Raw genomic sequence first — 19,580 nt, 5'->3', positions numbered from 1 at the left:
GGGGGGGGGGGGGGGGGTGATGAAAATGGTTTGTAACTAGATATGATGGTTGCACAACACACTTGAAAATGATTCATTTTGTTATATGAATTATACCTCATACAAATTTTCTTTCTTAAAAAGGTTCCCATATCAAATCCTTATTCCCTTTTTGCCGACACTTTCCAGTCTCACCATTTGCATACTATTTCAGGCCCACTTTGTTGTGCTTGAGTCTTCAATACCCTCTAAACTAGTTCCTTACTAATTCAATCTGTCCTGCTACTACCCATCATCCACATAACTGTAAATACAGTTTCAATCAGATGACATCACTGCTCAAAAGTCAACAGTGGCTTTTCTACCTATCAAATTAAGAAAAATACTCTTCCTAGAATCTACAAACCTCTCCAGAATATCCTCATCCTTACTTTCTAGGCTTACAGTATAGAGTAATGAAAACAGCATAGACTTTGAATAGCCTTTGAGTTCAAATCCCAAATATATCACTTACTGTGGAAATCCGAGCGAACGATTTCACTTTTCTGAGTTTAGAAATGGAGAAAACACCACTTACGATGTAAGATAAAGTAATAAATAGCACAATACATATAGCAAGTGTTAAATAAAAGATTCTTCCCATAATGTCCTGCATTGAAATTATCCTAAATCTTTCTTTTGCATGTTGCTGTCCAGTTCTCCCAGCACCATTTGCTAAAGAGACTGTCTTTTTTTCAATTCATACTCTTTCCTGCTTTGTCACACTAGTTTGTCATACATTTGTGGATCTAATTCTGGGTTCTCTATTCTATTCCATTGGTCTATGTGTCTGTTTTTGTACCAATACCAAGCTATCTGGATGATTACAGATTGTGATGCCTCCTACTTTGGGTTTTTTTGTTTTTTCATTATTACTTTGGCTATTTGGGGTCTTTTGTGGTTCCATACAAATTTTAGGACTGTTTGTTCTAGCTTTGATAAACTATCCTAAATCTTAATAAAAATGGGCCACTTAAATCCCCTGAATAAATAATATTTCAACCTTCACTCTGTTTGCCTTGCTATTTCTTCCCAAAACCTTATTAAAACTTCTGCCTATCAAAAACCCATTCAAGAAGTGCCATTTCAAGTTGTTTTATTCATTTTCCATTTTGTGTTTTCCAACATCCTTCATTTCCCACCATCATCCCCCAATGATATAAGCTTTCCTTTTTAAAGCACCCTAGCACCTTGTACCTCTGAGGTACTTATATGACAGCACGCAAGTCTTTTAAGCTCATCCACTAGAGTCATCAGCTTTCGGAAAGAATTATTCCAGGTCTCACTGATTTTTTGCATTTCCTGTACTATTCAGAACTGTGTACATACCAGATACTCAATAAATGTTTGTTACATTGATTAAAATTGAAGAGTGATATAAGCAAATTCAAAATTTAAACTTGAAGCTAAAGTCTAGTTTCAAAATGATTTTTTTTAATTCTGAAAAAGATGTCTAAGACTAATTATACACTGTCAAAAAAAGAATGAAGAATTTTTGCATAGACTCGTGGAAAACACCAAAAACAACCTATTTTAATCTCAGAGGCCAGAAATATTTCAGGACAAAAAAACATAAGCTTAGAATATTTGTTTTCTATGCAACACAAACCCCTCTGTGATCTCTCTTATGAGCATGTTTTCAACTTCACACTAATGCTAAAGCACATAAGCTCTTCAGTACCCGAAAAAAACTCATGCTCTTGAAAGACTGAGCCTTCGCCCATGATGTATTCTATTTCAAACACTTGCCACCCTCATTCCTCAAGACTCAAACAAGGTATCTTCTTCTCACTAGAGATTTTTCCTCTCTCCCCCAAACAGAACAGATATATTTCTTTTTCGTGGCACTACTACTCTTTGTAAATATTTTTACTACCATGCTCGACCCTCTGTATACCAATATTTACTTCTTCGAGATCAAACACCATGTTTTTAATCACGCATCTCCACTGCCTGACCCATATTAAGTGTTCCATTAATGTTTATCATGGGATTGACAAATGCATGTATAATCAATAGCTTGCTTTTTTCCCCCCTGCTTCCAACTCTTTGAAGAACCTATTTATTATTGGCCTTTCTCTCTATTGCTAAAAAATAGTCCTTCCAATTTCCTGTTAACAATGAAAAAATGCATGGAAAAGTACTTTACAAAATTATACAAACATACCAGTTTCTCTTAATTTCTCAATTATGTTATAATCAGCAACAATTAGATCACTCCACAATAAGCAAGCTCCCTCAGATCAAGGCATTACCTTTTCTAAATTCTTCTCAACTTCATAGTTAGTTCTCCACAGTCCTCCTAATCGTAGTCCCTTTTGTGTCAAATCTCACTAATCACTGCTTATCTGACCCTAATTCTTCCTCTACTCTTTAATCATAATGGGCACACTAGGAAAAGTCTAACAAAAGAACCCCTAAATTTAAATTTTAGTCCTGCTATTTACTGGTCAATTTGATCTTGGTCAAGTTATTTAATCTTTAAATTCCAGTTTCCTGGTTTGTAAAACGGTGGTATGTGGTAAAAACCTACCTCATAAATTAAAAAAAAAAAAAAGTTAACGTTTATATGTAAACCACCTACACAGTGCACAGCACATAGCAGGCACTCCATTAATCAATGGTAATTATTACTCCTAGTGCTTCTGGCACTTAATTTTTCAAAAACACATTTATCTTTATTATTGCATTTTATAGCTAGACCTGGCCAGAGTTGGAAGAGAATCCTCAGGTCTAAGCACTGAGGATAAGGCAGTCATTTTTGATGTAGGAAACAAAGGCAGAAGAAAATGACAGATAAAATTAAATTTCCTTACAACCTGCAGCACACTGACAAATACTTGAGGCTGGCAGAGTAAAAAACATTTCTCCAGGAACTTCCTACTATCTTAACGTTAATGCATGGCTACAGAGTAAAACAACCTTAGCTTGACAAACAAAACAAAACAAAACAAAACAAAACAAAAAGCTAGGCCTCCAGTATTCTGTAAGTCTTCTTTAGCATAAGAAAATCTCTTTGGAAACTTCCCATTTGGACTTACCTCTCCTAATTCCCAAATATATAACCAGTCCCTCCTCAAGGTCCCAGGGAAGCTCTTTCTGCACCGGGTTCTGTCCCCGTGCTTTAATAAAACCACCTTTTTGCACCAAAGACGTCTTCAAGAGTACTTTCTTGGCTGTCAGCTCCAAACCCCACCACCACTCCAAAACTTCATCAATTTTTATCATTAGCTTTGTTAAAATAAAACCAAAAGTGTCAGTATAGCTTCCAATCTTTCCCTTGCTCTTACCCACTGGTCTTACTTCTCTTCTTCTACAGCACTGCTTCTTGACCAAAACAATGTATTATTAACTCCTCAATATTTTTAAGAATCTAACTGAGCACTGTGAATATTACAGTCACATGACAACTGTCCTTTTCCTAAAGGCAAATCTTTGTACCCATAACTACTTTTATGTAACCTGGTTTGTAGATCCTTGATACTGCAATACTGGGTGCCAGTATTTGGAAGCATCCAAGTTTCCCAATACCACTGCTAAAGTATATATCTATCCAAAGTGGATACCTATGACAAGTTTTATTTGGCCAGCACACACATGAAGTGGCTATTTGCATCCTTTCACTTGAAGTGCACCGATCTGAATCAATGCTATCATGAACTGCATTGAAATTCTTTAGGACCCATATTATCACAGCAGCTCTTAATAAGTCTTTTACTAATATAATATCCTACCAGGCCAGGTTCTCAGCAATCTTTTCAATTCCTTTTAAAAATTTTACATAGGGAGCCTGGGTGGCTCAGTCAGTTGGGCACCCAACTTCAGCTCAAGTCATGATTTCACAGGTTCGTGGGTTCGAGTCCCCCATGGTGCTCTGTGCTGACAGCTCAGAGCTTGGAGCCTGTTTCGAATTCTGGGTCTCTGTCTCTTTCTGCCCTGTCCCCACTCATGCTCTCTCTCTCAAAAATAAAAAATTAAAAAAATTTTAATAAATATTTTAAATTAATCAAACTAACTAGAAACTTACCTTAATGCCTGTCCCTATTCACCTTGTTTGTTTCCATCTGTTTTTACCTTTCAAACATGCCTGAACCCAATGTATTAGTTATTCTTCCAGTATTAGGTCTTCTTTATTTTAAGCATGTCACTTTTCCTCCATCTAAATCACTGACGAAATAAACGTTCAATAAAATGAAGCCAAAGAAGTACTACTGATCCTTCTAATTCTTTAAGAAACTGTAGTTCTGTTCTTATGTTTCTACTTCTTCAAAACCAGTTTCTCTCCCCCTCATGTATTTTCCCCTGATTTCTATCACATGTAAAACTCATCAGTGGTTTACCAGGATTATAAGACTTTCAGAATTAGAAGGGACTTTCCAGGATCATCTAGTCTTGCCTAACTCTCTCCTTCACAAGTAAGTAATAAGAAATCAGCAAAGTTTAGTTATATAACTTTGGCCACATGGCTAAGTAAGGGGTACATCTGGGAGCACACTAGGGAATTCTAAATACATATAAATGGTGTCCTTTCCATTACAAGTTTATTGGGAGGGGGGATGCACGTGCACACATGCAGGGAAGGGGCAGAGAGAGAGGGAAAGGGAGAGAATCCCAAGCAGACTACGGACTATCAGTGCAGAACCCACATGAGCAGGGAAGGGGCAGAAAGAGAGGGAAAGAGAGAATCTCAAGCAAGCTCCACACTATCAGTGCAGAACCCAACTCGGGGCTTAAGCCCATGAACCGTGAGATCATGACCTGAGTCTAAATCAAGAGTCAGATGCTTAACCAACTGAGCTACCCAAGCACCCCTTCATTATAAGTTTTTATTTAAATTTTTGTATTTTTCTGTTCATTTCACCTATATGAAATAAGATAAATTTTTGTTTTTGATTATTCTGTTTTACCTAAAATCCTGAGCCCTCTTTTTTTATTCTAGCCACCACACAAAGATGCACTGTATCTTCTACTGCAAATTCAAACTTTGGCTTGCTGCAGGTAATGAGAAAAGGAATACCCTGGTTACAAACCCTGACCCTCAGTCTACAAACATAGTTAAGATTATCAACTTTCTAAGACAAATGAGTGAATAATTTTATTATTGAATTGATGGTATATAATGAATCACCATATTAATGATATAATATATTCCTTTTATACCATTTCTGGTTGATTTATGGTCAGCATCACTTAAAACCAGAGATATGAAATCCACTGTATTATCAATATTAAATAACCACCACCACCTATTTCCTCACCATGTGAGTTCCATGAGAGTTAATATTAGTTTTTCATTCTATAATTTTTATCTGGCTTACAGCTGCTCTCAAGAAAAATATGATAAACGAATGAATAAATTAATAAGCTTTCTAAAAGGAAAACTAAACCCAAAAAGTGGACCTAAAAATGTATTAACTTTCCAAAAAATAAACAAAAGAGATCTATTCCAGAAGGATTCACTTGGCCACCAAAGTTAACTAAAGAAACAAATGAGTCTTAATAGCACAATTACAGTATTCTTTTTCAACAAAAAGTACTTGCTCCTTTCCCATACTGCCCTTTCCCTGAAATCTCTCAACAGGTTACCCTTTGTTTCCCTAGAATCCTTATGCATAAGAAACTTCTACAACAACTCCTCTGTTCATTTTTCTAGAAACACCAAGCAAATGTTCAAACAGATCAAATCAAGTTCACTATCATAAGATCATAAAAAGGCCATCAGCAAATAAACACCTTAGGCTCTTGTAAGTTAGTATTACTTTATAACATTAACTGAAAAATAATCCCAATAATTTACCATCTTCTTTCAGTGTTTTCATTTTCTCTGGATGCTGCTGCTCTCTAACTCACTTCAAAATATCAAATCTCACATTTACCAAAATAGCAGCTTCTAGCAATCCTACAATGATTAAATGAAAACATTCCCTTTACTGCTGCTTTATGCATTATTATTTTCTACACTGTTCTTCTAAAATCTAAGTAAAAAGTACTAAAATAATATTATGTTAATTGAAATACTGAGGTTGAAGGAACTTGCTCACCTAATCCTTTCTTTTCTTCATATTTTAATGTTTATAATTTAACACTTCAAATGTATATATTAAGTTCAAAGTTACCAAATTAAAACTAACTGCAAACTCATTTATATCCTCTTCCTACTTATTAAACACTGAAAGTAAAGCATTTTAAAACTATTTTACCTATCAAGTCGAAACTAATACTTTATGAAGTATCACCAATCATTTAGCTTATGTTTCATAAACAATATAAAGCACCAGTCTATTATATAAATGCACTAGGTTCTCTCCAGTTTTTCTTTAAATTCACAAAAGTGAAAAATCTAATTCAAAAACTACAAGAAAACTATGGATTTAACAAACAGATTAACTTACTGAAAAAATCTTTAAAGACGTTTAGCCAATCCATTTTGAACAAAAATCCCGTGTTCTCTTGTCAGTTTGTTAACACAGCTCAGGACAATTCTCAGTGAGCTTCCTGGTCTGTTCGGCGACACTGAAACTCCCCACACCCAATCCATGTGACCTGGCCCACACCCAGGCAATAGAAAGTCTTTCTGAGGCTTCTCTCTTTCCAAAACTTTTTCCCCTCTAAACTAAAACAGAACCTGTAAAACAAGTATATCATCAGGGCCACAAATGTTACCTTATTATTCAGCCCTTTTTGGAAGAAGCTTTAAAACATGTATTTTCAGTAGTTGAAAATATATTCATGCATTCACGCTTTCCTTTGTTTTCTCCTTTTCCTTCTTAACTATCAAACAAAGTCTCCACAAGCACAATCATTGTAAAGCAAATCCATTAAATACATGAGACATTTAAGTTACCAAAAGGGGGTTCAGAAATTCTTAGAGAAGGCAATCTGATACAAAAGGTGGATATACATTATTATACAGAAAAACTAAAAATCATTAACATAAAACAGAATGCTTTCAAGTACCCTGCAATATAGGCAGCAATAACTGTAATATAATAAAGGTAACAGAGACTTCTTAGGACTTAAATAAATTAAAATTGTCTTAATATCAGAAAATAGTATGGAAGATGTCCCGGGAGTATTAACAAATAATAAAAATTCTATCTAGTTGGGCTCTTTTTATACATTAAAGTTTTTTTTTTTAATGTTTATTTGAGGGAGAGAGAGAGAGAGAGCATGAGAAGGGGCAGAGAGAGAGGGAGGAAGAAAGAGTCCCATGCAAGCTCTACACTGTCGGCGCAGAGCCCCATGTGGGGCTGGAACTCATGAACCGTAAAATCATGACCCGAGCTAAAATCAAGAGTTGGACACTGGGCAGACTGAGCCACCCAGGTGTCCCTATCTAGTTGGGCTTTTTAAATCCATATGCAATAGTATCTAAAAGTGGGATATTTTTGGGGTGCCTGGGTGGCTCAGTCAGTTGGGCGTCTGACAAATCTTCTGAGTTGTCTTCCAATTTAAAAACTAATAAGGGTGCCTGGGTGGCTCAGTTGGTTGAGTGTCCAACTCTTGATTTCTGCTCAGGTCATGATCTCATGGTTTACGAGTTTCAGCCCCACATGGGGATCTGCACAGAGTGTGAAGCCTGCTTGAAACTCTCTCACTCTCTCTCCCCCTCTCCCCTGCTTGTACTGTCTAAAATTAAAAACAGGGTGCCTAGGTGGTTCAGTTGGCTAAGCGTCAGACTTTGGCTCAGGTCATGATCCCGCAGTTCATGGGTTTGAGACTTGTGTTGGGTTCTGTGCTGAGAGCTCAGAACCTGGAGCTTGCTTCAGATTCTGTGTCTCCCTCTCTCTCTGCCTCTCCTCTACTCAGGCTCTGTCTCTGTCTCTCAAAAATGAATAAATGTTTAAAAAAATAAATTAAATTAAAAACAAAAAACTTTTTTAATTAAAAAAAACTAATAATAATGGTCTTATTTGCAAAACCTTAAAAGTCAAAATAAAAGGTAACCTCAGATACAGAGTTAAAAGTTAGGTGAAAATTCAGATTAATAACTCCCATTATTAAACTACCTTTAGAATACTGGAAATTTTATTATCTCACAAACCAATATTCTAATATTTTATATTTACTTTGAGTTATACTATATTTCAGTTTTTGCTATTTGTCTTCTATTGCTGATAATTGAAAGAACACTCTAGAATAACAATAATGCTTAAGAAGAAATAAAATATAAGGCAGTTAGTCAATAATATTTCATATTTGTTAATCATGGCACATTACTCCCAAACTATCATTGCAATGAAAAATTTTACTTTCTCTTCTACGTATAGACAAAGAACCATCAAGTAACAGTATGTTTGCCTGAATACCAAAAATGAAATTCTGTCCCTCCCAATTCCTTCCTGTCAGCCAAGGAGAGTTTAAATTAAAAGAAAAAAGAGGCCAGTCCTCATTTGTGCATACTTCCTTCCTATCAACTCAGCCAAGCCCAGTGTGAAGTGGGTTGCATTATCTCTAGTCCTAATGGAGAGCTTGTAAAAACAAACTGCAATTAGAGGGGGGAAAAAATAGGGAAAGAGATCAGCTTGGTATATGCTAATCTACAGTAATGATCCACAGTTTAAAACTCTTATCGGGGCACCTGGGTGGCTCAGTTGGTTAAGCATCCGACTTGGGCTCAGGTCATGATCTCACGGTTGGTGGGTTTGAGCCCAGCGTCGGGCTCTGTGCTGACAGCTCAGAGCCTGGAGCCTGTTTCGGATTCTGTGTCTACCTCTCTCTCTGACCCTCCCCTGCTCACGCTGTCTCTCTCTCTCTCAGAAATAAATTAAAAAAAAAAACATTAAAACATTTTTTTAACTCTTATTAAATATAAGAATAAAATGATGGCTTGTTTTTAAGAGCAAAATTCAAAATATAAGCTATTAAAGGTTAAAATACAGCAATGTGCCAAGTTAAATAAGTTGCCTTAACACCATAGAAGCAATTCTGAATCTCTCTCATTGTCTCATTTAGATGTAGAATCTACCTACACTGCAACAAGCACTCATGATTAAAGGAGAACTGACTAAAGTCAGTTCTTCTATTTAGTACCACTCTGGTTTATCCCTTGAAAATCAGCTAGATTTATAGATACTGCCCACTAACACTTACGACCTTTAACTGTCTTCTGACTTGAGCACCTGCTACAAGCCAAACTTTCCTGGCCTAGCTGAAATTCTAGTCCTGGACTTCTCTAGTCAATTATGCCCAATGCTGCCAAAATTCTCTACAAAGAACCAAGCTCTAGCATCCATTTTAAAAAAGTATTGTTGGGGTGCCTAGTTGGCTCAGTCAGTGAAGCATCCAGCTTTGGCTCAGGTCATGATCTTGTGGTCTGTGAGTTCAAGCTCTGCATCGGACTCTATGCTCACAGTTTGGAGCCTGGAGCCTACTTTAGATTCTGTGCCTCCTTCTCTGCCCTTCCTTCATTCATGCTCTGTCTCATTTAAAAAAATTATAAGGAAAAAAAGGAAGAAAGTATTGTTGGTGTTTTAAAACAAAAATAACTTACCTAAGGTATCCTTTAGGTTTTTTACAATAGATGCTTTCCGAGCACTGTTTTTCCTTTCCACATAGTTAGAAGGCACAAAACCCGTTTTATTCATGGAGTTTCGAACTCGCCACCAGGATTTAGAGTCATCCAGAAGCCATAATCTCTCATTCTTCTTGATGTCCAGCTCTTGTTCTTGTTGGGCCACATAATCAAATTTGGCTACTACCACCACTTCTTCTGCCATCTTTCAGCAGCTTCAGAACTGTAACCACATAGAAAACATTTACATAAGGTTTAAGTAGTAGTAGTGTACATGCTTTTCAAATGAGATACACTAAAAAAACCTAAGAGCCTTGAAGGGATGAAAGGAAAAATATGAAAAACAAAAAACAAAAAATAAAAAACCAGGCAATCCTAATATTAATAAAAGCAAAACTGGTGTAGCTTTATTAATAACATACAAAAGGACTTTAAAGCAAACATTACCATTTATAAATCAGTTCACTACAAAAAATAGTTCATACATAATAGAAAGTTTTATGAAATACATATAACAGCTAAACTTATATGTACCTATTAACATAGTTCCAAAATAGACTGATAGAACCATAAAAAAAGTAAACAAATCCATTATCACAGAGGACAATTTTTAACATACTAATCTCAGTATGAATCAAAGAGACAAAAAAGTAGTAAAGCTAGATAAGAACTGACATCAAGAGATGGCTGGTGGCTCAGTTGGTTAAGCACCAGACTCTTGATTTCAGCTCAGGTCACAATCCCACAGTTCATGGGATGGAGCCCCATGCGGAGATCCATGTTTAACAGCACAGAGCCTGCCTGGGATTCTTTCTCTTCCCTGCTTATGCATGTGCACTCTCTCTCTCAAAATAACTAAACTTACAAAAAATTCTGACAGCAAAACCATTAATCTGATCTAATAAACATGCACAAATATTACTTCCAAAGAGAATACAAATGGAATATATATATAAATTGTTCAAATGTTAGGCAATAGAGAAAATTCAGTAACTTTCAACTACTTGGTATCCTACAGCCATATTCTCTGACAACCATAATAAAAGAGCTTTTTAAAAACCTCCTATTTGGAAACTTCTAAAACTGTATGAGTCAAAGAAGAAATTATAATAGAATTGTGAAAACAGTTAGAGGAGTAAAGTAATAAAAAGACTACATAGCCAACCAGTGGGATGCAGCAAAAGGACTATATATAGAGAAATCCTAGTTGTAAATAGTTACATCAGAAAAATCAGAAAACTTTAAATTAATGAACTGAGCATCTATCTTAAGCAGTTAGAAAAGCAGAATATAAAGTGAAAAAATGAAGTAATACAAATAAAAGTAGAATTTACCGGAACAGAAAACAATGATATAGTAAAAAGGCTCAAGAGAACACAAAGGTAGTTCTCTGCCTTGACTAAAAATGGAAATAGTTTGGCAACACTGATGAATGAAAAAAGGAAAAAACATACTCAAATACCAAGAATGAAAAGGGAGTCATATTTATGGATGTGACAGACATTCAAAATACCTGGCAATATTATAAACAACTTTATTAATAAATCTGAAAACTAAAATGTACAAATTTATAGAAAAATAAAAACTAAAAAAGTAATAACATTCAATCAGTCATTAAGAAATCTTCCCAAAATGTGGGGTGCCTGGGTAGCTCAGTCAGTTAAGCGTCCAACTTCAGCTCAGGTCACGATCTCACGGTTCATGGGTTCGAGCCCCGCGTCGGGCTCTGTGCTGACAGCTAGCTCAGAGCCTGGAGCCTGTTTCAGATTCTGTATCTCCCTCTCTCTCTGACCCTCTCCTGCTCACGCTCTCTCTCTCTCTCAGAAATAAATAAAACATTAAAAAAAAAAAAAGAAATCTTCCCATAATGAACATCAGGACCACATGGTTTTACAGGCAAGTTCTATTAAAATTCAAGGAATTGTTAATTCCAATTTACACAAACTCTTTCAGAACAAAGAAAGGAAAATTACAAGCCTAACTCACTCTTGAACTTACTAGATCAGCTACCTGCTTTCTTCAGAGAGATTATTATACATAAACAGCTATCCCTGGCTTAGCAAGCAAATAAATTCAGCTTTTGGTTTTGGATACTGAATAGCGTTCATTCTCTTTTCTCAACAATGAAGCAAGTTGTTCAATGTTCTCAAAGAAATGCATTTTAATCTAGAATTCAACATTCAATAGCATTCAAGTGTAGATAGTTTTGTGTCTATACGGTAGATACTTTTTTGGGGGGAGGGCAATGCAAGGCCTTAACACCCACCACATATTCTTCTGAAAGAATGACTCAAGGATGTAGTGAAATAACTTGCAAATTTTCTGTTTGAAATTACTTCCAAATAAAAAGTTACAACCAAGTCTAAATAATTACTAGTACATGATGTAAAAAATTACAGCAATGAGTGATAAACTTTCTGAAGCAAAAGAAAGCAGACGGGTTTTTTTTCCAGGCATACTTGAGCACGGACTCTGATTCCTTCCCTATGGGAACCTGTGCGCACGTGCGCGCAACACACACACCTTTATAATTAATCTATAAATTTAACGAAATTTAATTGTAGGTCCCAATGGAATTTATTTTGAAGCTTGACAAACCTACTTTAAAATTCATCTAGAAGAGTAATCACATAAAACCAGCAAATGATATTTTATTAAAATTAAGAGTTGGTATGATGATACTGTAGGTTGTATACCCAGAACTTTCTCATTTCCTCATAATATTTCAATTACCCTTCTAGTTGTCACCTCACTATTATTGTTTTAGCCATGCAATTTCAGGAGAGACTGACTCTAACTTCAAAGCTGTATTTGGGTTAATCAAAGCCATTCCCTCCCATCAAAAGGGTAATAAGGGAATTCTACAAACAACTCCACACACATAAATTTGATGACTTAGAGATAACGGACTAATTCTTCAAAAAACACAAATTATCAAAACACACTCAATATCAGATAGTTTGAATAACCCTATAACTATTCAGGAACTTAAATTCATTATATAAAAACTTTACCCCCCAAAATAAATCTTCAGGTCCAGATGGCTTCACTCAAGAAATCTGCTAATTATTTGAGGAATTTATACCAATTCTACATAATCTCTTCTAGAAAATAGTAGAGGGGGGAAACACTTTCCAATTTATCTTTGAAGTTGATTACCCTGATGTGAAAAGTAGACAACAGTATAAAAAAGAAAACAACCAACTAATATACCTCATTAATATAGATGCAAAAATTCTTAAAAATATATTAGCAAATGGAATTCAGCAGTATATAAAAAGAATACTCCATGACCCAGTAGAGTTTTTTTCCAGGGATACAAAGCTGGTTCAATATTAAAAAATTAATCAGTATAATTCATCACATTAACAAGCCAAGAAAAATCATATGAACATATTACTCAATGCAGAAAAAGAAGCATCTGACAAATTCAACCCCCATGATAAAAGTTCTCAGAAAGACAGAAATAGAAGGGAACTTCCTCAACTTGATAAATGGGATCTGCAAAAAACCTACAGCTAACAAACACACTTAATGGTTAAAGACAGATGCCTTCCTCCTACAATCAAGAACAAGGTAAAGATATCCACTCTCACTACTCTTATTCAACAAAGTACTGCAAGTTTTAGCAAGGTAAGTAAAGGATAAATAACATATAGATCAGAAAAGAAGAAATAAAACTCTCCTTATCTGCAGAGAACATGAATGATAACCACAGATTCTAAGGAAGCTACCAAAACAAAAAAACCAACCAAACAAACAAAAACCTTCCTAGTACTAACTAGTGACTTCAGCAAGGTCACCGGACACAAGATCAACATGCAAAAATCAACTGTATGTCTATGTACTATGAATGAATACAGGGACACCAAAATTAAAAATCCATATCATTTACAATTATTAAATATGGGAAAAAATGAAAAAGGTACAAAGCTAATACAACATGAAGGGGACTGGATGCTGAAAACTACAAAATGCAGATAAAAGAAATTAAAGATCTAAAAATGTTTTTCAAATGGAAAACGCAAACATAGTAAGGGTACTAATTTTTCCCAGACTGATACACAGGTTTACATAATTTTTAATCAAAGTCCCAGCAAAATTTTTTTGCATACACACACACATACACACACAATTATTCTATAATTTATATGGAAAGGCAAAATACTAGAATAAGCTAAAACATTTTGTAAGTCAAAATAAAATGATCTGGGAAGACTTATTATATAGATATAGTAGTCAAGATTGTACAGTATCCACAAAGAAATAGACATGTATATCAAATGGAAAAGAAAGAGAACCCAGAAACAGACCCACACAAATGTGCTCATCTGGATTTTGATCAAGTGTAAAAAGTAATTCAGTGGTTGGGGGCTAGGGGAGAGCTTTCTCAATAAATGCTACTAAAGCAACAGGACATCAACAGCTATCCCCCAACCCCTGGCAAAAAAGTACAATACCTAATCTCACATCTTATACAAACACTAACTCAAAACGAATGACAACCTTAGATGTAAAACTATGAAACTTTAAGAAAAATATATCAGGATACAGAGCTAGCTAGGCAAAGAATTCTTAGACTTGACATCAAAAGCAAGATCCATAGAAGGAAAAAGTCAACAGTAAAAAACAAAGTTAGAAAATGAACAAAAGAGTGTTATATGGAAACCAACTTGACAAACTATGAAAGAAAAAATAAATTTAAAAAATAATAATAAAAAAGAAAAAGAACAAAAGACATGAAGAGACATTCACTGAAGAAGATACATGGACATGATGTATTCTGGACACTAAATACATTATATTATATACCAAGACAGATTATATTCTGGCCACTAAAATAAACCTTAATGATTGTAAAAAGAATTGATATTGTACAGCATATATCTCTCACCATGACAGAATTAAACTAGAAATCAGTCACAGAAAGATAACTGGAAAATCTATCAGTATTTGGAAATTAAACAATACACTTCTAAACAATTCATGTATCAGGGGCGCCTGGGTGGCTCAGTCGGTTGGGTGTCCGACTTCGGCTCAGGTCAGGATCTCACAGCTTGTAGGTTCGGGCCCCACATCGGGTTCTGTGCTGGCAGCTCCGAGCCTGGAGCCTGCTTCAGATTCTGTGTCTCCCTCTCTCTCTGACCCTCCCCTGCTCATGCTCTCTCTCTCTCTCTCAGAAATAAATAAAACATAAAAAAAAATTTTTTTAATAAAATAAACAATTCATGTATCAAAGAGGAAAACTCAAGGGAAATTACTAAATATTTTAAAGTAAATAAAACTGAAAACTCAACATAGAAAAATGTGTTAGATGCAGCTAAAGTAGTCCTTATAAGGAAATTTATAATATTGTCATAATAAAATGTTAGAAAACAAGTCCCAAATCAATAATGTTAAGTTTCTGCCTTAAGAAACTGGAAAAAGAAGAGCACATTAAACCCAGAGGAAACAGAAGGACATAATAAAGACCAGAAATCAGTGAGACTGAAAGAGAAATTAGAGAAAAACTTTTGAAACCAAAAGATGTTCTTGAAAAGATCAAGAAAACTGGTAACTCTCTAGCAAGAATGACCAAAAGACAAGTAACCGATGTTGGAAATGAAAGAAACATAAAACTAAAAACATAATGAAATACTATTGCTATGGTCTGAATGTTTCAACCCAAATTAATGTTGAAATCTTAACCTCCATAAGGTGACAGCTATTAGGAAGCAGAGCCTCTGGGAGGTGATTAGGCCCTAAGGACCAAGCTCTCATGAATGGGATTAGTACTTTATAAAAGAAATCCAATAGAGTCCCTAACCCCTTCTACCATGTGAGGATACAAGAAGCTTGCAACATGGAGAAGGGACTCACATGACCATGCTGGCACCCTGATCTCAGACTTCCAACTTCCAGACCTATGAGCAGTAAGTTTCTGCTGTTTACAAACCACCCAGCCTATTATTTTGGTATTATCAGCCCAAACATAATGGCTGTAACAAATACCTAAAAACGTGGGAGGGGCTTTCAAACTAGATAATGGGCATAATCTGGAGATGCAGGCTAGAAAAATTCTACATTACCATGAACAGATTGTTGAGGGTAAATTCTTCTGAAGGCTCAGAAGTGGAGACATACAGGGAAAGCCTCAATCCTTTTAAGAGAATCCCTAAGTGGTCATGAACAGAATGTTGGCTGAAATACGGTGTTAAAAAAAGAGACAATAGATCAAAAATGGAGTTCCTCGGGGCACCTGGGTGGCTCAGTCAGTTAAGCGGCTGACTTCAGCTCAGGTCATGATCTTGCGGTTTGTGACTTTGAGGTCCACGTTGGGCCCTGGGCTGACAGCTCGGAGCCTGGAGCCTGTTTCGGATTGTGTCTTCCTCTCTCTGCCCTCCCTTCCTCACTCTGTATCTCAAAAATAAATAAACGTTAAAAAAAAAATTTTTTTTAAATGGAGTCCTTCATGCTAAGCTCCATGTCAGCAAACTAAGAGTCAATACCAAGCATAACTGCAGTTTCAGCCTCTTCCAGAAGCGTAACCTTTAACCAGTCTATCTGAAATTACCTGGTGAACACCAGTATGATAATCCACCCAACAGACCCCTTCCATCCTCCATAGAAGGTGGCCCTACCTGAAACAATATCCTCTTTGCTAGAAACTTCCTTTTCCTGTCTCTCTCTACCAATAAAAGGCTTTAATTTTGTATTAAATAGCTCTTTGGAGCTCCTTTCTATCTGTTAGATCAGATGCTGCCCAATTCATGAATCCTCAAATAAAGTCAGTAAGATCTTTATATTTTTTCAAATTTGGTTTTTTGACAACAGTAAAGGCCAATCTATGACATTTCAGACAGAAATAAGGTACATGTTATTGGAAACTGGTATAAGATGGTAAGGCACTTAGCTGAACTGTATTCACATCCCGGTATTTTGTGGAAGGGTAGAACTTATGAGAATAAAATTGGAATATCTGACTGGGGCCATTTCTATGCAGTGTTGAAACTGTGACTTGGCTTCACTTGAATGCTTACAATAAAACATGGGAAGAAAAATATCTCCAAGATGTAACCGTTAACCAAAAGGGAAGTTAATTAATTATTTTTTAAATAGTTTATTGTCAAGTTGGTTTACATGTAACACCAAGTGCTCATCCCAACAAGTGCCCTTCTCCATGCCCATCACCCCCCTTCCCCTCTACCCTACTCCCATCAGCCAAAAGGGAAGTTAACTTAAAAGACAGAAATTCTCAGTCTGATGTACTGCCATAGAAGGGAGAGAGAGAGAACACATTCAGAACAGAACACTAAGAGTGTGGCAAGAGACCCTTTGATACAGATTTGTATGGGTGTGAACACAAGATTCAATCAGCCACTCCAGCAGGAAACAGTCAATTTGAACTGGAAGGAGACAAGAAGGAAAGAAAAAAGACTGTCAGTGTTCTTAGATTTTATAGGATGAGACCTAGAGATATTCCACTGCAAACGTTGAGATAGTCTTCACATTGAGATATTCTTTAAGACAAGGGAAGAAGGACCCCAAACATGATTTAGAGATCATTAAGCCCACCTCCCGCATTTCAAAAAAGTAGGCCATTACCTGAGTTTCAACAGGCTGGAAGACTCTCAGCCCAAAGCCATGGAAGCCAGGCCAGGCCAGTAGAGCCATTGGCATGTTATTCCCTAGGGAGCATTGCATCTCAGGCTGTGCTGAGAAAAGCCATAGACAAAAATATTTAAAAATTTAACATTTTTAATGGTCAAAATATTTGAACAGATACTTCACCAAAGATGACAGAGCTTTCTCCCACTACGTGAAAGTACAGCATTCCTATGAAACCTTTCAGAAGCCAAAATGACATAAAGTGAGTGTACCCTCTGCTTTCTGAAAGTAACATTTTGCTTTTACTAAAGAATATCTCACATACTAAGTACCTGTTTTCACCAACCGACAGAAATCCAAAGAGGATTTTCACTTCAAAAAGTCATTACCATACTGAGATCTTGGGTGGCATAATGTGAACTTTTGGAAAGAGGGGATACTGTACAAGGATGACATATAAAGATCCTCAACATTAGTCATTACAGAAATGCAAATTAAAACCACAAAATGATATGATGACACAGCTAATTAAACAGCTTAAAAAGATAAGGGGGGAAGGGAAGGAGGAACAAAGGGAGAATGGGGGGGGGACACAAACAGTACCAGGTGTCAATAATAATGCAGAGCAACGTGAACTCAAACACTGAGCTTGTGGGGATGCAAAACAGTATAGCCACCTACGGGTAACAGCTTGGCAGCTTCTTATACAGTTAAACATACATTAACCATATACAATGTCCTTGAACCAGACTCAAAAGGCTCTGTATGACATTCTGGACTACAAAGCATGAGGAGGTGAAGAACTGTTCTGTATTTAGATTGTGGCAGTAATTATATAATTCTGTTAAATCTCAACCACATTCTAAAAAGTGTGAATCTTCCTGAATGTGAACTAAAATATACAGCAGAAAATATTCACTGTTCAGTCTGATACTTTAAATGGACTTGTTTATATTCACATATGATTCTGTATCGTCATGTAATATACATTCACTAAGTTTTACAGATCTTCAAATGTTGACATTTTATTATAAAATATCATTGTATTCATACAGCCTCTGGAAACTCCAGAGCAAAAATGGAAATTAATATCTCAGTATAATGAAAATAGTCTGGCCTTGGAGACTCCACTTTAGGAACCTCTAGAGAATAGATAATCTAAATACAGGAATAATAACATCAGGCCAAACACCTAAAAATATATTCTTCCCTAACCTACTTTTACAAATTCACTGGGTGTATTTATATATTAATGACACTAAGTCTGTCAAATCATGTTACCAATCATACTGTGTATGATATGTAAACTATGATATGTAAACTATATGACCATTTTTGGCAAGCCAATTGTTACAGTCTGAGGAAGAAGTTGGAAATTAGCTAGTGATTGAAAAAAATTCTAAAGAGAAATCTCTCATGCTAATACAAATGTGATTTTAGACTCTCTTATAGTTTAACACATAACTTGACAATTTCCTGTTTCTGATAAAAATCAGCAGAGTGACAATACCCAAGTGACTAACTCCGGAAGTTTGGTTGGGTTACAGATCTTTCGGTAAACAATGAAGGGGGAAAAAAAATCCCCAAATAACTAACTTCAATATGCTGTAAGTAATGCAAAAAGACAAAGCAATTCATAAGATGATTTTACTGTATTCACTGTTTAAAACCCTACTATCTTGTCAAGTCATTTTAGTGTTAAACACTCTTACAATGAAACGACACGGGTAAGAATCTCATCATGGGGAAAATAAAAAATTACAGGCTAGTCTTAAATAAAGGCTCTTAAAAAAAATCAAGCCTTTTTAAAAAAAATAGGTCAAATTAAATGCCATCTTATTCTATTCAGTTTTGGAAATATCACTTTGAACATATCCCCCAATAAAAGCAAACACAAAATAACACAGACAAAAGTCCTGTGCATACCAAAATTCATTCAACAAATATTTACTTAGTAGTTTTTATAGACTAACAGGGTACTGACCTGATAAGGCCTGAGAGCAAAACATGTTCTCAAAAAATATCAACTGTAATTCTATTTTTCAACAACTTACTTAATCAATGCCTTACTACTCCCTCTATGATTATTTTGTCAGGTATCACAAAATTTTACTTATTACTCTGAATTATAATAAGCTGTACCAAGATCACCTTAAGAACACATCACTATTCTATAATCTGAAGAATATTACATTTTATATAATCTAAAGAAGCAGTCATTAATGTTACCACAAAAGAGGAATGTAATATTCTTGCTAATATTGCTAAATGATGAACAATTACAGTATAAATCACCAATTATGAAAAAAAGTAACATAATGAAGAATTTAATGGCATAATACAACAAACAAACACATTAACAGACTTAATCCTTATTGTACTACATGGCAATCAAACATAAATTGGCTGGTAATAGACTATACTTATGTTTCTAATATGCAGTTTTTAAACTGTGCTACAA

General features: G+C 35.5%; 1 protein-coding gene across 3 annotated transcripts in view; it reads right to left on the bottom strand.

Annotated features, from left to right (window-relative positions):
* Positions 1 to 19,580, bottom strand: part of NCK1 (NCK adaptor protein 1) — a 71,304-nt gene that overhangs the window by 11,847 nt on the left and 39,877 nt on the right. For 2 of the 3 annotated variants that reach the window (XM_077752342.1, XM_077752341.1), the window contains exon 2: positions 9,512 to 9,755. In XM_077752342.1, the coding sequence (XP_077608468.1) occupies positions 9,512 to 9,737 (226 nt within the window). In that variant the 5' untranslated portion in view covers positions 9,738 to 9,755. Of the gene's footprint in view, positions 1 to 6,410; positions 6,509 to 9,511; positions 9,756 to 19,580 lie in introns of those variants that run through there. The other variant, XM_077752344.1, reaches the window with a different exon arrangement.

The sequence above is a fragment of the Crocuta crocuta genome, unplaced genomic scaffold (genome assembly GCF_008692635.1).
Source record: "Crocuta crocuta isolate KB4526 unplaced genomic scaffold, BGI_CrCroc_1.0 scaffold580, whole genome shotgun sequence".
Taxonomy (NCBI): domain Eukaryota; kingdom Metazoa; phylum Chordata; class Mammalia; order Carnivora; family Hyaenidae; genus Crocuta; species Crocuta crocuta.
The sequence above is the reverse complement of the archived record's forward strand: the minus strand, read 5'-3'. Positions and strand labels throughout refer to the sequence as shown.